Source organism: Mycteria americana, chromosome 1 (assembly GCF_035582795.1).
Source record: "Mycteria americana isolate JAX WOST 10 ecotype Jacksonville Zoo and Gardens chromosome 1, USCA_MyAme_1.0, whole genome shotgun sequence".
NCBI lineage: Eukaryota > Metazoa > Chordata > Aves > Ciconiiformes > Ciconiidae > Mycteria > Mycteria americana.
Genome location: NC_134365.1, coordinates 81,360,939 through 81,378,818, shown reverse-complemented (window position 1 = coordinate 81,378,818; position 17,880 = coordinate 81,360,939). Strand labels below are relative to the sequence as shown.

At 45.0% G+C, this 17,880-nt stretch overlaps 1 protein-coding gene across 1 annotated transcript in view; it reads left to right on the top strand.

The window, feature by feature from the left end:
* Positions 1-13,930, top strand: part of LOC142412572 (potassium voltage-gated channel subfamily KQT member 1-like) — a 525,781-nt gene extending 511,851 nt beyond the window's left edge. The window contains exon 16 of the mRNA XM_075508061.1: positions 12,468-13,930. Coding sequence (XP_075364176.1) covers positions 12,468-12,623 — 156 coding nt within the window. The 3' untranslated portion in view covers positions 12,624-13,930. The remainder of the gene's footprint in view (positions 1-12,467) is intronic.
* Positions 13,931-17,880: the final 3,950 nt, after the last annotated feature.

Here is a 17,880-nt window from a genome sequence, read left to right as displayed (position 1 = left end):
AAAAATTTAGATTTCATAGCAAAGAAATTATTTGCTTTTACCCACGTTTGGCATGGTCTGGGGGTCTGGAGGATTTTTTTTATTTTGAATCTTTTTGCAGGCTAGAAAGTCCACTTCCTTATTAACAGTAATTAAAACCTTAGCTCGCATTCCTAGAAAAAAGCAGTTGTGTGCCTTACCACGGACATTTCGGCTGACTATACCAGAGGTAAGGGAAAGCAGGGTGAAGAACCCCAGCTTTTTTGATGGGGTGCACAGTGCCTCAGCTGGAGCACAGCATACGACCGCCGTTCACTTAGGGCTTTTGCTTTTCCCTCTGTTCCTGTGTAACCTGCAAGCAGTAAAAGAGTCATTTAAGCACAGAGGAGGAGGCATCCATGGCCCTGGGACGTAGGCAGCTCTCCTACATGGGTGGTGCTTGCTGTGCTGCACAGCTCTCCTGGGCTTGCTCCCGAGTCCAGCCAAGGCTGGACCGTGGGCCTGTATAGCACAGGGAGGGCAGGAGGGAGCAGCTGGGGAGGGCAGGGCCATGCCTTTCAGCAGCAGCAGGGCTTAAGCACGCTCTTTCATCCTGGTTTCAGGGCTGGGCATGCAGTGAAGGAAGCCAAGCACAGTGGTCAGGCAGCCAAAACCAGAGCCTCAATGTCACGGATTCACGGCGATGGTCATTTTTGGTTTACACTATACTGATGCAGAAAGACAAGCACCCAGTCACAGCTGGGATTTTTAATATTCATTAAAACTTGAAAGTGAAAGCTTTCTAAAGTATTAATTAGCAAAAAGATAGATATCTTATTTTCCTTCTCATTGATAACTAGTTCCATATGGAGTTAAACAAGCTTGCTCTGAAGGGATGAGAAACACTGCAGAACAACAAATAACCCAGGCATTTTTAAATACGGCTTAGATTTATTATAGATTATATTGAGTTAGCAGATCAAAGTCATAGTTCATGGTGAGTAAAGGTAATATAAGAGCAAATAGATGTGAAGCTAAGCAATTAAATCTGTGGGGTTCTCGGTAGTCCCAACAGGTACCAATTTTATTAACGAATTTTAGCTTATTGACCTGAAAAAGATCTGTTTTCCCCCATGGCAGAAAGTCTCATAAAGACCTCCATGGCTTCCTAGTTCTACCTCTAGAACCTCCAAAAAGCCAGTAACCCAGAATCTTAATTAAACTGCAGCACCAGGTTCAATTATTTTACTAAATGCTGGGACAGTGAAATCTCACCAGGCCATTCTCATATTCCTACACCTCAATGTTCATGTTAATACATGTCCCTTTTATTGCTGTGCTTTTTTTTCTGCAATGATATATGAAAAAGAAGAGACATGCAGGAGAAAAATGATTGTTTCTCCAAGCAAGATCTATGATACTCTTCTCCCCAGCAGTATTCCCTGCAGTCTAAGGCTAAAGAGCTGTAAGAGTGATAGTACGTATAACCGACTTCTTTTTCCTTAATTAACAGTGCAGTGCCTTGCAACAGAAAACTGAAGCAGGTTTCTGCTGACTTAGCATATGCCTCATGAGGAAGAAATCTATCTGGCAATTATGGCTTTGCGTCTCCTGCCCTGTCTCCTGTTGTTTGTATAAGACACCGGTACTTCTGCCACAGGCTTCTTCATACAGCTGTCCTGTCAATGCCAGCTTTCATAGGTAATCCATCTAGCTCAGCAGAGTTCAAATAAGACACCTCCCTTTCTTTACTTTAATTAATGCTTTATTTGAGTCTCCCCTGGGGATGTAGTCATGCTGATTTTTCAAATGTCTCTGTTATTTTTCAAGCACAAAAGAAATGGAAAATGTCCACCATTGGGATTCTGGACTTGGAAAATCTGCTTTACTCAGTCTCCTATTCCCAGTCAGTGTTTTAAATGCCCATGGACATCTCTTTAGGTACAGACCGTATTATACAATTAATTCTCTAGCTTGGGAAGGAGAAAAAAGACAAATCCAGTCAAATTCATTCTCCCTGCAATCTCTTCTGATGTTCTGCATCCACAGTTACTGCAGCTATAGCCAGTTTATGCACTGATTTATGCTATCACAGCCCACGTATTGCTCAGACCCTTCCAGGTGCTGAGCAATCTCAGCTCAAGTCACGAACTGTTTCTTGCTGTGTAGTTGCTTTTCCTGCACAGTTTATGCCTGTGGCTTTTGCTGATCTGGGACCGAATGCTGTGGCTTGGTATGACTGAACAGACAGACAGACACCCTCAACATCAGGTCACTGCGGCTGCGAAACTGGACCAGACAGTCCTGAGTCCACCCACTCGCAGTGACTTTTTCAAGAATTCATTAAAAATATGTGTGTGGCAGTGCTGTTAATCGGGCCTGGTATACACAAGCAAGCTAGTAAAATACATCAAATGACAGATAAGCCAGACAGGCTAAAACCAAAGGGTTCAGCAAAGCATGTTTGAATCAGTAAGAATCAAGAACTGCTACACCCTCAATCAGCACTGTCTGATAATATTTTACTTGCTTTGGGTTTCTGTGTTTTAATGAGTGAACAATGGTGTTTTGTAATCCTCGTGATTTAAATACATAACACCACGTTGCGCTTCTGTAGCTTCTTCCTCAAATTGCGTTGCATGCATTAAGCAAGGCTTGCGGCATACTTCAAAGGGCGTGCGAGTTTCAGTGAACTTGTTACATAAAGGTGACCCTAGAGACTTGCCCCATGCAGCGTAGAGAAGAAATAAGGGCAGAAGTTTTCATTCACCTTTTTCAACAGTGTGTAGTACAAAGGTACAGTTTTCACTTTCCAAGAGCCTTATGAGTTAGCTCCCATCAAGCTTACTTCATCACTTTCACTGAAATAGGGCACATCAAAATGAGTGTCCAGGCACAGGTTCCCCTGGAACAACGAAAGGCATGGTACACCATGTCAGGCTTGATTTCCTGACATCAGCACAAATCTGCGCACAGACCAGCCCTTAGTTTTGCTACAGGGTTGGGCTAAAATGGTATGACGATTCTTTCACAGAGCTGAAAATAGAAGCCCAGACGGTGGCCTCCCAGTGACACCCTCTGATCCCTAGACAATCATCCTTTTGCTTCCCGATTAAATTTTTTTTCCTGGCACGACCACTGTGCCACACTTCCAGCCTTGCTCTGCTGTGTCCATTTCAATCCTCACAGAGCCAACAGCAGGAAAGACAAAGGAACACCACCATCTTCTCTCCTCCTGTCCTCTTCCGACAGGGACTCATCTTCTTTTTTCCATTACAACTCATTTCCTTCCTACAGCCAACATTTGGGTCAACATTTTAGATTACTCTTATCTTTTGTAGGTCTGTGCCTTCTGTTTTGTACCAAGACTCAAACCTACCCAATTTTATGCAATTTCATGTCAGAAAGATAAGAAATGGCAGATTGTTTGATTCATGTGGTTAACAAATATTGATGAGGCTCATCCAGAAAGTGACTTGTCCTCAAGGCAAGAAGGCTGTGCTGGGGAGTAGACTGGAGCTTGGGTTTATGAAGTCCTGGTCTAGCCCTACAAGAACTGCCTGGAACTTTTCTAGTACCTACATGTCTTACTATCTAGATCACCATCACCATAATGCCTGTACTCCTCCCAATAATAACACTCCCTCTCTCCCTCTCTCTTTGCCTTTCTTGCCAACCTATAAGAAAAGATGGACTGATAATTTGAAAAAAGCTTTTTGTGGGTGTGAGTGTCGATGGAGGGCAGTTGTGTATCAATACTTGTGATAAGGCATATAAATGTTACCTTGTCATATGCAGTCCATCAGCTGTGCTAGCTAGATGCTAGCTTAGCTAGATGTCAGGTCAGTAGACCTGAATTAAGTGAATGTTCCCGCTGATTTCAGTATCAGTAAGTAATCCTTGCAACTAAGCTGAAAGAAACAAACCAGCTGCAGCACAGCCCAAAGTGTTTTCCCCATTACAGGAACTGGTCGAGCCTATCTAGCCATGAGGCTGGTGGGTTTAGATTTTGTTCTCATGGAGAAGATTTAATAGAGATCAAAAAAGGAAAAGGCAAAACAATCAGAGCGTAGAAGACTTGATACCATCTCTTCAAAAGTTTAGGTGAAGCGCAAATACTGAGTTCATCACACCCATCTAAAATGCTGAGCTTATCGCATCCGTCTAGTGAAAGGCTAAGGTCACTTCTTTCTCAGTGCTCCTTTGGCACCATTTAAATACTCAGTGCTGCATTTTCTTTTTCTTGTTTCTCTCTGTCCAGTATTGTTTAGAGATTTAAAAATTAAATTAATCAGCATCTTGCAGCATAAGTTCCAAGGTTGCTTTATTGTGAAATTAAGGTGTGACTCACAGTAGCTGCCTATCCACCTTTGAGGCTGGACTAGCTTTGTTATTTTTCTGTGTTGTTTCTTTCCACGCTGGTTTTGCAGCAGGACTTGTAGCCACACAATATAATGAGCTGAGAAATGGCAGTGCGTCATCCAGGGTGTGGCTGAAGAGCGATGTCGCAAGGAGAGATGGCGAGATTACAGGGAGGATCTGAGCAGGATCTGGAGGAGGGTGAAGAATGAAACGTCCTACAACAACAATAACCATTTATGTGTGTAAATCAAGAGAAAGAGAGTCCTGCAAAGTCTGATTTACCTACCGGGGGAAAATCAGGGGAAAAAACCAAACATTTCAAAGCACTGGCTGCAAACAGACACACAGGTGCATGTGCATATAGCTAAAATGAGACAAACTCCCCCAGTAGTTACAGCACACCCAGCAGCCAAGTGCTGCTGCATAATGGTGCCTGTGGAAAGTTATGGTTGTGTCCACTCAAAGAGTGGCACCATTTGAATTTCTTCAGCTAGAAACAAGTACTTCTAGGAGCAGTAGAAATTATGCTGCCTGGTTTCCTGTGGCTCTGTATTTTGTGGTTGATTATCCGAGGCTAATAAGGGGCAAGAGCTGAATAAAGCTTTTCCTGTGGTCAGGGCATCCTGTGTGGATTCTCCGGGGTCTAATAATACAGTTCACCTTCCTCTTCTGCCCTTCCTTCAATGAGGCACTAATTTGGATGTCTGTCTTCTGCACAAGTGCCAGGCTTTCAGAAATCTGTCCAAACTTTTTATCTGTAAGGACTCTGTCTCTCTGGCAAATGTGTCTGAAGCTGGCCAGCCTACTCCAAAGCTGCTGTGGCAACATATACACAGGTACATCATCAGCTAAACCTCATTTACTTAGGAAGCCAGGATTCATTTAAAAAAAAAAATCACACCTTCCGTGAAGCAGTAACACGGCTAACGTAATCGGCGTGCTGACCAGGCCTGCTTTAGAAACCCAGGGCTGAACTCTTGAGAGTTGCTTAGCGATTAAGCAAATGGCATCTGACACCAGAAGCAGCAACCACAAACACGGGTCTTACTGCAGAGGTTCATCAGTGCGACTGTGGCATAGGAAATATAAAAATATAATGCTCACCAAAAGGGTACTGACAGGAAATACCCAGGAACAAAGTGCAGAGGGATAGACCTTTGTGTTTTCCTTTAAACAGGAAAGGTAGATGGAAACCAAAACAAATGAAGCTATACTTAAAATAAAGATTACTATATTCTAGGCCGCTAAAGGTTATAACACCTGACCTAAGAATGGGTGGAGATGTTTGGGATAAAGGAAGGGAGGCCTGGAAAATTGTGGACTTATCTAGATAAGTTTCATGGAATGAAAATAAACAATTGCTATCTGCTAAGGAGTACACGGAATAAGTCAAACAAGACAGCCTGGTGGTTTATATATTTTTTGGTGTTCATGGAGAATTGGGCCTGCCAGAACAACAGGCTGCCATGGAGGCTACTCATGTAGCTGCTCACCTGACCTCTGAGGTTAGTGGCGAAAGCTCCCATTGACTGAAGCTGGTCTTTCTGCACTATTTGCACCCTCAGCAGAACGAAGCGAGGAGGAGCTGCGCAGCTCAGCGTGGGGGCAGGGAGCGCTGGCAGTTGGCTACGAGACACTGACATACCACAGTGAGATGTTTCCCTGCGTACGTGCCACCTGGCAACCTTGCTTTGGGATCCAGCATCGTTTTGGGAATCAGGCCAATTCCAAATCTGTTACAACTCATCCCAAAAACAGTCAGTTAATGGGAGCCTGTTCATCAAAGCCCTCTTGTTGTTGTTGTTGTTGTTTTAAGAGGAGAGCCAAGCTGCCAGTTCTCTGCTAATGTTAATGCCAAAGTCATTTCATGAAGGATGCCACGGTAGATGCCAATTATCATTCCTCAGAGACTTAAAAAATGGTGGTGTAGATATATTTCTGTGCATATGCGTGTATGAGTACTTTAGGAGACTCCACAAGCTTATCCTAAAGGTATAGCCTTGCAAACTGTTGACCATTCTGGCTCCAGGCCAGCAAAGCACTTAAATATTTGGTGAACTCAGCAAGACTCCTCACATGCTTCAAGCTAACACATCCATAAGCACTTTGTTGGACCAGGCTCAGAGAGGCTGCGCCACAGCTGCACCTTGCACAAGAGAAATCTCCCCAAGCTAGTTGTGGCCTCTATGGCTGGCGTGTCCATTTGCTTCCTCACAGACAGCTACCAACAGGCTACATCAACATTCACATTGCCTGGCCGTGCTAAAAAAAAAGAAAAAAATGCTTCAGTGGCTTCAGCATTTCACCTCAGTGAAATTTCTCTAACAGGGGACGTGCAAGGTGAGAAGGAGGCAGTTTTGCTTGCAGTGCTGTAGAGAAAAGATTTCCCTTCCCAGAATCAGCAGTCTCTGGACAGCGATAAATCCACTCAGGGACACGCTAAAAAATAAAGTGATTCCTAAAATAAACAATTCAGACTTCAAACCGTATGATAGGCAATTAGTATGTTTGAATAATTGGGTGTAACTGTAGGCAGAGAGAAGCTACAAGACCAGATGTGCATATAAAGCTAAACATAGGCTTTACAGGATCTAATCAAATCAGTCCTCCATCTGGTATGAGAAGAAAAATCGTGTGACAGACCTGGTCAACATGAGAAAATGCCACGAATTTCTGGATAATGGGCTTAAGCTAAATCAATATGTTACATGAGGCAGAAATGGAAGCATCCATAAAATGGATTGCACTAGTTCAACTAAATCACATCTGATTTTACTAAATTAATACCATTTTCTCCTATGAACTAGACCCTAGGTGACCTATCACAGATAACAAGCTGGGAATATTCAGAAATAAGTACATGCAGGTAGAGTAGCTCATGGCAGACAAAGGCTCACATACACTCTTCTCTCCATACAAAATAAATCCTACCCACCGGACAGCTCTTTTCCAAGCAGTTGGTGTTAGAGCCCTCCAATCAAGTGTTTGTAAACCAGAGCTGCAGCGAGTGGATCCAGCTTCATTTTAGCTACCTTGGGAGCCAGGACCTGCAGCAAAGGCTGGAAACAGAGGAAATGGGGGGGGGGATGTCTCGGTGGTGGTAAGCCTGTGAGCCCTGAAGTGGGCCACTGCTAGAGAAGGGGTGTTCAGTGGGCTGAGCTGAGGACTCTGGTGGTTTGGAAACCCTGGGCTGGGATGTTGTGTTTGCATGCACTGACTGGGGCAGCTGGCCATGGCAGCTCTGGCCCCAGATGTGGTTGACTTTGCAGTGGCAGCTGGAAAATATCACATAGCACCTTGCAGACACTCTGGGAATGCCCTTGCTCACCTCCTGTGGCCCACTGTGCTTTGGTGGCTCTTGGTCGTCTGAGCTTAGGCTTGCAGTTTGTTGTGGGATGAGGGCTGCATGTCGGGGAGAGGAATGGATGTCTTGTGGGGCTTCCAGAACCAAAGCACCCATCGTAGAGCAGCTCCGATAGCAGAGGATGGGGCTCAACACTGCAGTGTCTCTTATAGTCCTCCACCCCTGCCACAACACCTTGGGCTGTCCTGTGGGCACAGCTTCATAGTTTTCCCTACTTGAGTGAGGCAAACAGGAAGCCCAAGTCAATCCAGCTTAACCAAAAGCAGAACTATGACATTTTGATTGGTAACACAAATTTGGGCGGCCTTCTCTCCCGCCTCCATTTCGTGCTGCATGCCTGGTACCAGCAGCCCAGACATGTTGCAGAGAACTGCGCGAAAGCTGTACAGCTCAGCCATTTTGATCAGTTCGTGTAGGGCTGCTACAGGCAGGGAGAGAGCAGAGCCTTAAGGAGGTGACAGCAACTTTATTTGATTTATGGGGTTTAGCTTTTGATACAAAGCTCCACCTACTTAGCAACATATGAGCGTGTTTGTGGGTTTACAGATTTACTTCAGTGCTCCAGCAGACCATCTTCCCCTTCTGCTACTCCTCTGGAAATAGTTCAAGTCAGTGTGTTGTGCACATAATTGATACCGGCTTTCCCAGCCTCCAGAAATTATATTTAAAAGATAGGCACAACCTGGGGGGAGAGATTTTTCTGGCTTAAAGTGAGAGGATTTGGGGGAGAGCATGTGGCTACTCCAACTGAGTTTTCCGCACATGCATTTTGTTTATGGTGTGCGTGTGCAAAACATGTCGGAAAAAAGCTCTCAGGGGAGTTAGGAATCTGTCCAGGATGTGGCAAATCCCCAGCACAACCCAGCCCTCCGTCTCCGTGCTGCTGCCATTCCTAGGGTCCCCTTCTCCACAAGGCATTTCTGCAGCAGGATCCCAACGAGGTAAAATGGGGTCTTTAGCTAAAGTGTCGAGACACCAGCTTTCACAAACAGAGGCTCAAAAGCAACCTCAAATAGCACATAGGTATTGAAAGCCAACCTGGTGCTCAAGGCGAAGGGCAGGGACACCCTGTGTCCCGCAGGCTGACTGGCCCCGTTCCCGTTCAGGGCTCGCTGTGACTCCCTGGAGCTGGTTGGAAGACATTTTCTTTGTCTACCAGCCCTGCATGTCACCATGGGGTCCAGCCCCTTTTCACGGGGGGATGTTAAAATGAATATACATTTCAACACTCCTTCAGCTCACCTCATAGCCCCAATAACAACAGCGTAATATTTTAAACTGCTTTTGCAAGTCTCCTTTCTACAGGGCAGTTGAAAGGATATAAAAGCATTTTAACAATTTTATAGATTGTCTCCGGAGCGCTTTTGTGATGCGGGAGAACAGAAGTTTTGTTGCCATTTGCCCGTGGACAGCTGCCAAACTCACCTGTCTCCACCGAGCCTGTGCGGGGCATATCACATCTCTCTGGAAACTCTGCGGCCAGCCCTGGATGGCTTCTCACTTTACTCAGCCGAAAAACATGTTGCACAATTTAACCCTTTGCCCACGCGCTTGCCTGGGTGTGTTACTCAAAACCGGCAACTCGTTCCATTTAGGCTTAAGGAAAGTACTAGCTGCTAGGTGGTTTTGGAGAAACCTAAAACCAGGACTTTCTTGTGAAAAACCTTCACCCGTGTGAAAAGTCTTCTAACCCTGCAAGTCATCCTACTGACTTCAGTCAAGCCTTGAAGTGTCCACAGCTCTCCTTTTGTCACTCCTTAACCACATTTAACCAGCCTCCAAATGTGACCCCTTTTTAACAGGCTCCGATTTGACAGGGTACTTAAGAATTTGTCTTTCTGGCTAAAGTTTTACCAGCCTAGTTGCATGTTCAAAGTAAGGCATATTTTAGAACATCAAGCCAGAAAGTGGTGGTTTGATCCTGTGTATAAAATACAAAGCTAAGGATTAGTAGAGATCTGCCACTGACCACATCTTCTTGTGGGTCACTTAATTTTGCAGAGTCCTGCTTCTGATCTCAAAAATGACCATTAAAACCCTCCCATGTATATGGTTCACACAGGAGAACTGAGCAGCTTCGTTTGTTAATGTTCAGGAAATATTTGCAGATCCTTTTGTGGAAGGTGTGACAGAAGTGTAGTGTAATCTACTCCCTTATGTATGAATTTCTCTTTTTCCCTCCCTATAAATGAATATTTACATTCTCCACCCTCCTCCTCTCCTGGAAAGAAAAGTGCATAAAATTATTCCCCATCACATTCTTTCACTGAGTTGGCAAAATACAGAGAAATACAGCAAGTTTAAATGATATGGAATATGCAGGCATAGCTTATCTAAGATCAAGTGTGCAGATCAAAATCAACAAAGCCTTACAAAAGAAAGCCCTAAAAGATCTTTCATCTGCCTGATCCCATTTCCCTGCCTACACCTCTTTTTACCCTACTCTAATGTATTAGTTCTGCTTTAGTTTCTGCTCTGCGCAACATTTCTGCTTAAGAAAGATTCTGTTGAGTCATTACCAGCATCAGCCAAACAGGCTTTTCAAGAATGGAGGAGAAAATAAAGGCTGTGGTTTCTAAATTAATTCCATGCTGCTTAACCCTTAAACCACTAGTGACTTTCAGACTTCCAACCAATTCAATGCTGAGCAGAATACGTAGCTGTCGTGCCCAAGACGAGAGCACTGTCAGTGCTTCCCTTGGTGACCACGCCAGAGAGGGAGAGACCTGCCGCAGCAGCATCGACCACTCTCTCCTAGCAGCTCATTAGATACGGGCAAAGGCAGAGATGCTACGCGGGGGCCTGGGGTCAGGCTGGCCAGGTAGCGGCTGCACCTCTGCCAGACACAGCCTCTGCCGGGGTCCCTTCCCCTCAGCCAAATGCAGTCAGTATCCACTCGAGTTGCTGTTCGACAGTGACGCATCCCAAGCCGGGCTTGGCACCAGCGGCCCCGCACCCCGGCGGGGGCTGCGGTGAGCAGCCCCCATCCTCCCGTGCCCACGCACCTCGCCCTGCCCACCCTGCTCACTGCCCAGGCACTGCCAGCCATGCACCTGAAAGCACTCGGGCTGAAATCGTAATGAAGGGCTATACTGTCTAACCCATACCCTAAATACTCCCTCCTTGCTGCTTGAAGGTACTGCCTCAGATGACCCGCACCCACACCAGCGAAGAGGCAGCGAGGGCGACTTTTCTACTAGAAGACGGTAGTCACGAAAGTAGAAATGGAAGAGAGATGAGCACATCTCTCCCTTCATGAGGTAGGAGAGATACTCCACTCCTCCTTCCCCCAGCAGGTTGTATATAGGGGAGAATAGTGGTTGCCAAAATAATATAACTTGAATAAGCTCCTGGTACCTTGAGGTTTGAGGGGCCCCCAGGGGAGCAGACACTTGGAGTGAAAAAAGGCAGAGGAGGGGAAAGCAGATAAGGTGATTTTCTTTGCCTTGGTTTTTGAAGCAATCTCAGCTTGCTAAACTTTCAGTCCAGGCTGCCAATGGCTATTTCCAAAGTTATCTTTGCACAGAAAAAGGCCGGAATCCTTTTCTCTCTCTCTCTCTCTCTTATTCTGTCTCCCTTTTTAATGAAAGCTCAGTTTAGATCTGCTATCACTTTAAAAGGTTTGCTATCAAAGTTTATTAGACCCACTGGGACAGATCACAGTTTTCAGAGGCTCAGAGTTTCACAGCAGATAACTGTAAAGTGAACCATCCAATGTTCTTCAAAATGCTCATTTTTTTCTTGGGCTCATCTATTACACAAAGCTGCACTGTATTCAAGCATCCTTAGAAGCGATCCCAGTTGCTTACAGGATGCTGGCCACAGTTTTGCCTTTAGAGCCAACTAGAGCAGCCAGCAGTCCCCAGCCTGTCACCCCGGCTGATGCTAAGGTGAGCGGGGTGCCGTCTGCAGCGAGGGCAAGCCCTACCAGCACAACGGGATAACGTCTGCTTGGGGCTCCTAGATGAAGGCCAGGATTGCAAAAAGCGGTAGAAAGTATGAGAGCAGCGCCTCTTTAAAAATGCAATTTTTACCTTTCCCTGCTCAAAAATAACAATAACTGGAAAAGACCCCTCTGCCTAGGGACTATGCCTGAGAAATTTCAGCTGGAAAGCAAAGAAATGAGAGGAAGGATTAGCATGTCAAGCTTCCTATAGAACGGTTGTTCTTTTTTTTTAATGAAGTCATTGGTATTATTATGTGGTTTTTAGTAGGCTATCCTCCTAACAATGCATGGGAATAAACACCGTATCTGGTAGGATCTCTGACTGTAACATGTATCACAGAGGCATCTATTTACAGTGTGAAGGGAGGGGAGCTGTTTCATTTCCCAAGACAGTAATGGAAAGCATGATGTCCTATAACTAATGGTGGTGAAGCACTGGGAGAGGTAGTGGGAAAAAATACTCACGATAAACTGAAGAGCGAAAGAGAGTTTCAAGGCAGATATTTGCAGGATGCATCATCACCGAGAGAAGTTGGCAACCCTGGGAAAAGGCTGGGAGACAAAATGGCTGACTCAAGCGGTCAAGTGCTCGGGCCACCAACGTCCTGTCCTTCTGCTGCTGCTTCACGTGGCTTTACACCCTTCCCTGTGACTTCGTAGCATCATTCAACCTTCCTAGAGCAACAGGCTAGACAAAACTCAGAGGAACTGGTGGTTCTCAGATGCCAACGCTTCCTGCCAGGCTTTATCCTCCCAGAGCTTTTGGCCAGTGAGTGCCTCTCACCAGAAGCATGTGCAACCATTTGACAGCTCGTCTGCTTTCTGATTCCTTAACAGGTCATGCAGATGGACCAGAAGCTAGATGACATCCTGAACACGCTCCAGGCTCAGTTCTGGGATCAGCCACAGGCACAGATGTCAGGGCCAGCCACCCCACCTGTCAGACAGCTACAGACAACCTCAGATTCCCCCCCAGTGAACCGGAAAATTTGAAAGCCAGAGGACAGCCACATGCCACCCACTCATTCTTTTACGTCCGGTTATTTTTAAGTCTTGGTGTCTCAGGATTCGGCTGTGTCGTGGGTGAAATGAAATATTCTGCTGTAGTAGATTAAATAAAAAAATGGGAAGAAGCAGCAAGAAGCCAGTCATGACCCTAAGAGAGCACATGAGTCTTGCACCTGTTTTATTAGCCATCGTTAGCTAGCCTCTGTCAGCCTACGGCGGTCCTATTCAGCTGGCCCCATTTAGGCTCACTGCACATGCACAGGGCACGCTGTCGAGGTAAGCATCCGAGCGAGGGTGAGGATGACCCATTCGTGGGCGCAAAAGGGGAAAAGGACTGGTTTTTTGGCATTTAATCACTAAGTTTAATGCTCACAGCATGCCCCAAAGGGGGAAAAGAGCCAGCATTTGAACATGAAACAAATGGAAATCAGTGAACAGGAAAATTAAACAGCATGTTTTGACTTCTACCAAGCAGTGAGGATCATAAGAAGGGCAGATTTATATGCTAGTGCGAATGACAAAGTAAAGACAACAGGCTACTGATTAAAAATATGGAAGTGTACACAGGCTGGTTGACATATGAAAGACTGAAGCAAAGACTTCAGCTAATTAAAGCAAAGGGTTGCAAATGAGATGAGATGCATGTTGGAACAGACAGGCAAGAGAGATAGGATCTGTGTAGGCTTACTGCACAAGAACACTGTAATAGCTATCAGCTACGCTGATGACTGTTATGCAAAATGTTCTCAAGCTTTTACCTTCATTCAGCAGTGGTTGTTGACTGCAGTCGCCTCAGTTTTAACTTAAGAAACCTGTATGGTAATTGGCTGTGAAATATCTGTGAAGCTTGGTTCAAGTCACTGAGTAACAGGGTACTGCAGGAGGGCTGCAGCTGTGATTGAGAATGGCAGGGTTTCTTAAAGAAAACAAAAATGCACATACTGTTGATGAAAGCTAAGCGCTGTTTAAATAAACTGCTGTATGTAATTTTAAATGCTAGATTTTTTTTTTTTCCTTGTAATCTGATTGTAAATCGAGTGCATATCTGGCTGATATACTGTCACTGTGAAATGGATCTTACCTGGCACTCCAGAAAAGGAACGATACAACACTGTTGCTAAACATGTAAATAATAAACCAAGCTAAAAAGGGTGCAGCATTATTTACTCAAGTCTTTTTAATATATTTGCATAACCAACCATTTGAATGAGCATAAGTCTGCAGAGCAAAGACCTGATTCCTGGGAAATCCTAAATATATTCTATTCCCACTCATATCCATGGAAGCAAAGCCTGCACTGCATTTAAAAGCAACCTGAAAGACTAGTCCCTTAATAAGCATTTATTTGGACCAATGACTGGTCCATTTCAATGTAATCAAATTAGCTTCTAACTATTACCTGTCCCTTTAAAACTCTTTCCCAGGTTTGTGTGTCTGGGAATTCAAGCTTGGAAAGAGCACAATGAGACTGATTCCAATCTTTAGATTGCAGGCGCGTCTTAGACAGAATATTAATGATGTGTGAGAGGCAATAAAAAAAAAGCAATGTGGTTTTAATTAAATCAGCTGACAAGCCTCCATTCCATCTTGTCTGATTACTACAGAGTTACTGAATATGACCAAATACAGCATGTAACATGGGAAAATGGTAAATAATCATTGTCAGAGCATTGAGTTGCTCCTGGCTTTCAGTCAGGGTCATGAGCTTCTGCAATGGTCCTTCACATAACCTCATTGACTCTGGCCACTCAGAGCTAAATGGGCAACTGGACACCAAAGGTAGGTACCATTTCATCAGCCACAGGTAAAAAAAATCTCCCTGGAGATCCCTTTGCCACAGAGGTTCAGGAGATGAGCAGTGCAGCTTTCAGCCGAAGGGCTCAGGGACTTCTATGGCCAACAGAAGGTGAAACTTCCTTCTGGTACACCGCAGATATTTGTGTGAGGGGTATGCACGGTCACTGTTTTGTGGACCAAGGAATGCAACAGTATGTTGCTTACTAATGAGTCTCAATAGAAGTGTTAAGGCACAATACCTACAGTAACACCTACGACTCTGAAGTGCCTGGAAAACACACTAAACGTCCTTCCCTGGAAAATTCAGTTAAACAAAATAAAAGTGGTCTCAGCTACAGAGTGTCAGAAGGGATGAGTGGGTGGGAGGAAAGGATAAAGAGGCCCACAGGCATGCCTTCAGAAAAAAAGAACATGTGCAAGTGTGCGTGCATGTATGTGTGCACGTGTCTATTTTTTTTAACCACAAGCCAAAGTTACCCCAGAGCCTGAGCCTTTAAGGGTTTGAAAATCCAGCAGTGCAGGCCAGCCATCTGCTTTATGGCTGGCCACGGCGAACACTGCAGGGTGGCATAATATGTTTAGACAGCACCGTCAACATGTGACCGCGACCACCACTATTGCCACGATGGAGAGATAAGGGTGTGGCCTGAACAAATTGCAGTGAGGAAGGAAGAAGGCTGGTGGGAGACACCCATTTTCACACCATATGATGAGATTAAGGGTAAAAAAATAAAAGCAACATAGCTTAGCCTTATTTAAGCAAATGTCCACACCCACAGCTAAGACAACAGTTGCCATCTAGCAAAATCTTTCTGATTACCCAGGGGTAAAAATGTCCAGGAGTAGCACTGATGTGACCATCTGGTAATACTACCTGACCCTTCTTCTGAGCAGAGGTGGTTTTGCACAGTGAACAGACTGCATATTAATACATTTGCATGTTGTGAGTATTTTGAGTGTCCCATAACAAGATGTGCTATCAGCAAACATTCAGCAGCAAGCTATGATTTCCCAAGGCAAGAACTGACTACTACTCAGTGTCTTTTTGTCAGGCCTCACTATCCAGTAAGCAGGTAGTAACAGCATCAGATCTAGGTCATGGTGAAATGGAAAGACCAGGGAAGAAGCATAGGGATGAGCTTCAGGAAACTCCACAACCTTGAGGAGTCCTCTTGCAACCACAAGTCCTATGAAGTCATAAGATGATCTAGTCCATCAAGGAACAGTATCAGAAGGCCATCAGGTAGAGCATGGCAGGATTTGCTAGCTGGCTAACTGCTAACTTTGCTAACTGCAGCATGGATTTCTTGGACAAACACCACCAAAAGTGTCTTCTAGAAGAGTTCCCTCTAAGGGAAACTTGTCATAATTTGTCTTGCCTGTGAATGGAAAGAAATTAAATTCTTCATGAAGATTATATGCTCCCACAGTTGACTGCCTTGATCCAGCTGCCTGACTTGCCTGAGATTACTGTTACATGCTGGAGTCCTCCAGGGAATAAATATGCAGCATAGCTGCAGAGGAAAGTTTGACTGCTACGTATGCCATTATTTAAGTAGTTATGTGAAATCCTGGAAGATTATTAGTAGAGGTCTTGTCCAAAACTCTGACTTCTCTACAGGTTCATTAAAAGGAAGAGAGCAAAGGTGGAATTACAAGAAGAATTCTGCCCATGCATTATCTTTTTGAAAATCATGAGTATCACAGAATCACAGAATGGTTTGGGTTGGACGGGATCTTTGAAGATCATATAATTCCAACCTTCCTGCCATGGGCAGGGACATGTTTCACTAGATCAGGTCGCTCAAAACCCTGCCCAACCTGACTTTGAACACTTCCAAGGATGGGCCATCCACAGCTTCTCTGGACAACCTCTTCAGTGTCTCACCACCCTCATCGTAAAAAATGTCTTCCTTATGTCCAATCGAAATCTACCCTCTTTTAGTTTAAAATCATTGCCCCTAGTCCTGTCACTACAGGCCCTGGTAAAAAGTTTTCCTCTGTCTTTCTTATAAGCCCCCTTTATATACTGAAAGGCCACAATAAGGTCTTCCTGGAGCCTTCTCTTCTCCAGGCTGAACAACCCCAACTCTCTCAGCCTTTCTTCACAGGAGAGATGTTCCAGCCCTCTGATAATTTTCGCAGCCCTCCTCTGGAACCACTCTAACAGGTCCATGTCTTTCTTGTGCTGGGGGCCCCAGAACTGGATGCAGTAGTCCAAGTGGGGTCTCATGAGAGCAGAGTAGAGGGGCAGAATCACCTCCCTTGACCTGCTGGCCACGCTTCTTTTTATGCAGCCCAGGATACGGTTGGCTTTCTAGGCTGCAAGCACACATTGCCAGCTCATGTCCAATTTTACATGACCAGTACCCCCAAGTCCTTCTCTCCAGGGCTGCTCTCAATCAATTCATCCCTCAGTCTGTACTGATACTGGGGATTACCCTGACCCAGGTGCAGTTGAACTTCATGAGGTTCCCATGGGCCCACTCCTCAAGCCTGTCAAGGTGCCTCTGGATGGCATCCCTTCCCTTCAGTGTATCACCTGCACCACTCACCTTGTTGTCATCCACAAACTTGCTGAGGGTGCACTCAATCCCACTGGCTATGTCATTAATGAAGATGTTAAATAGTATTGGTCCCAGTACAGACCCCTGAGGGACACCACTTGTCACTAGTTTCCATTTCGACATTGAGCTGTTAACTGAAATTCTTTGGATGCAACCATCCAGCAAATTCCTTATCCATCTAATAGTCCATCCATCAAACCCATATCTCTCCAATTTAGAGGTAAGAATGTTGTGGGGGACTGTATCAAAGGCCTTACAGAAGTCTGGGTAGATGACATCAGTTGCTCTCGCCTTGTCAACTGATGCAGTCATTCCAACGTAGAAGGCCACTGGAATTAGTCAGGCACAATTTTCCCTTGCTGAAGCCATGTTGGCTGTCTCTAATCACCTCTTTGTCTTCCACATGTTTCAACATAACTTCCAGGAGTATTGTTCTATGATCTTACTGGGCACTGCGGTAAGGCTGACTGGTCAGTAGTTCCCAGGGTCCTCCTTATTACCCTTTTTAAAAATGGGTGTGATACTGAGTGTTCCCTCTCAGCAGTGGTTCTAACACAAGGCAAAATTACAGAAAGTATTGCTAAGGAGGTCCATTTGTGTGTCTTCGTCTCCATTTCTACTAACATTAGTGCACTGAGTAGGCTTCAGCAGTGATCGGATGTTCATCTTATTCATTTCTCCATGATGGGAGTCCAGCACACACACCACACACCCAGCTGCAGACTAAAGAGTACATTCAGCAAGCTCATTCCTACAGCAACTCTTCTCACATCAGTAAAATAGTAATAATACCATGAATTAACATGGTCCAATGAAGTTATCTGCACCGTGCAGCCACATCTGCAATGGTCCCACATTGTCTTTTGATTCAGAATAGA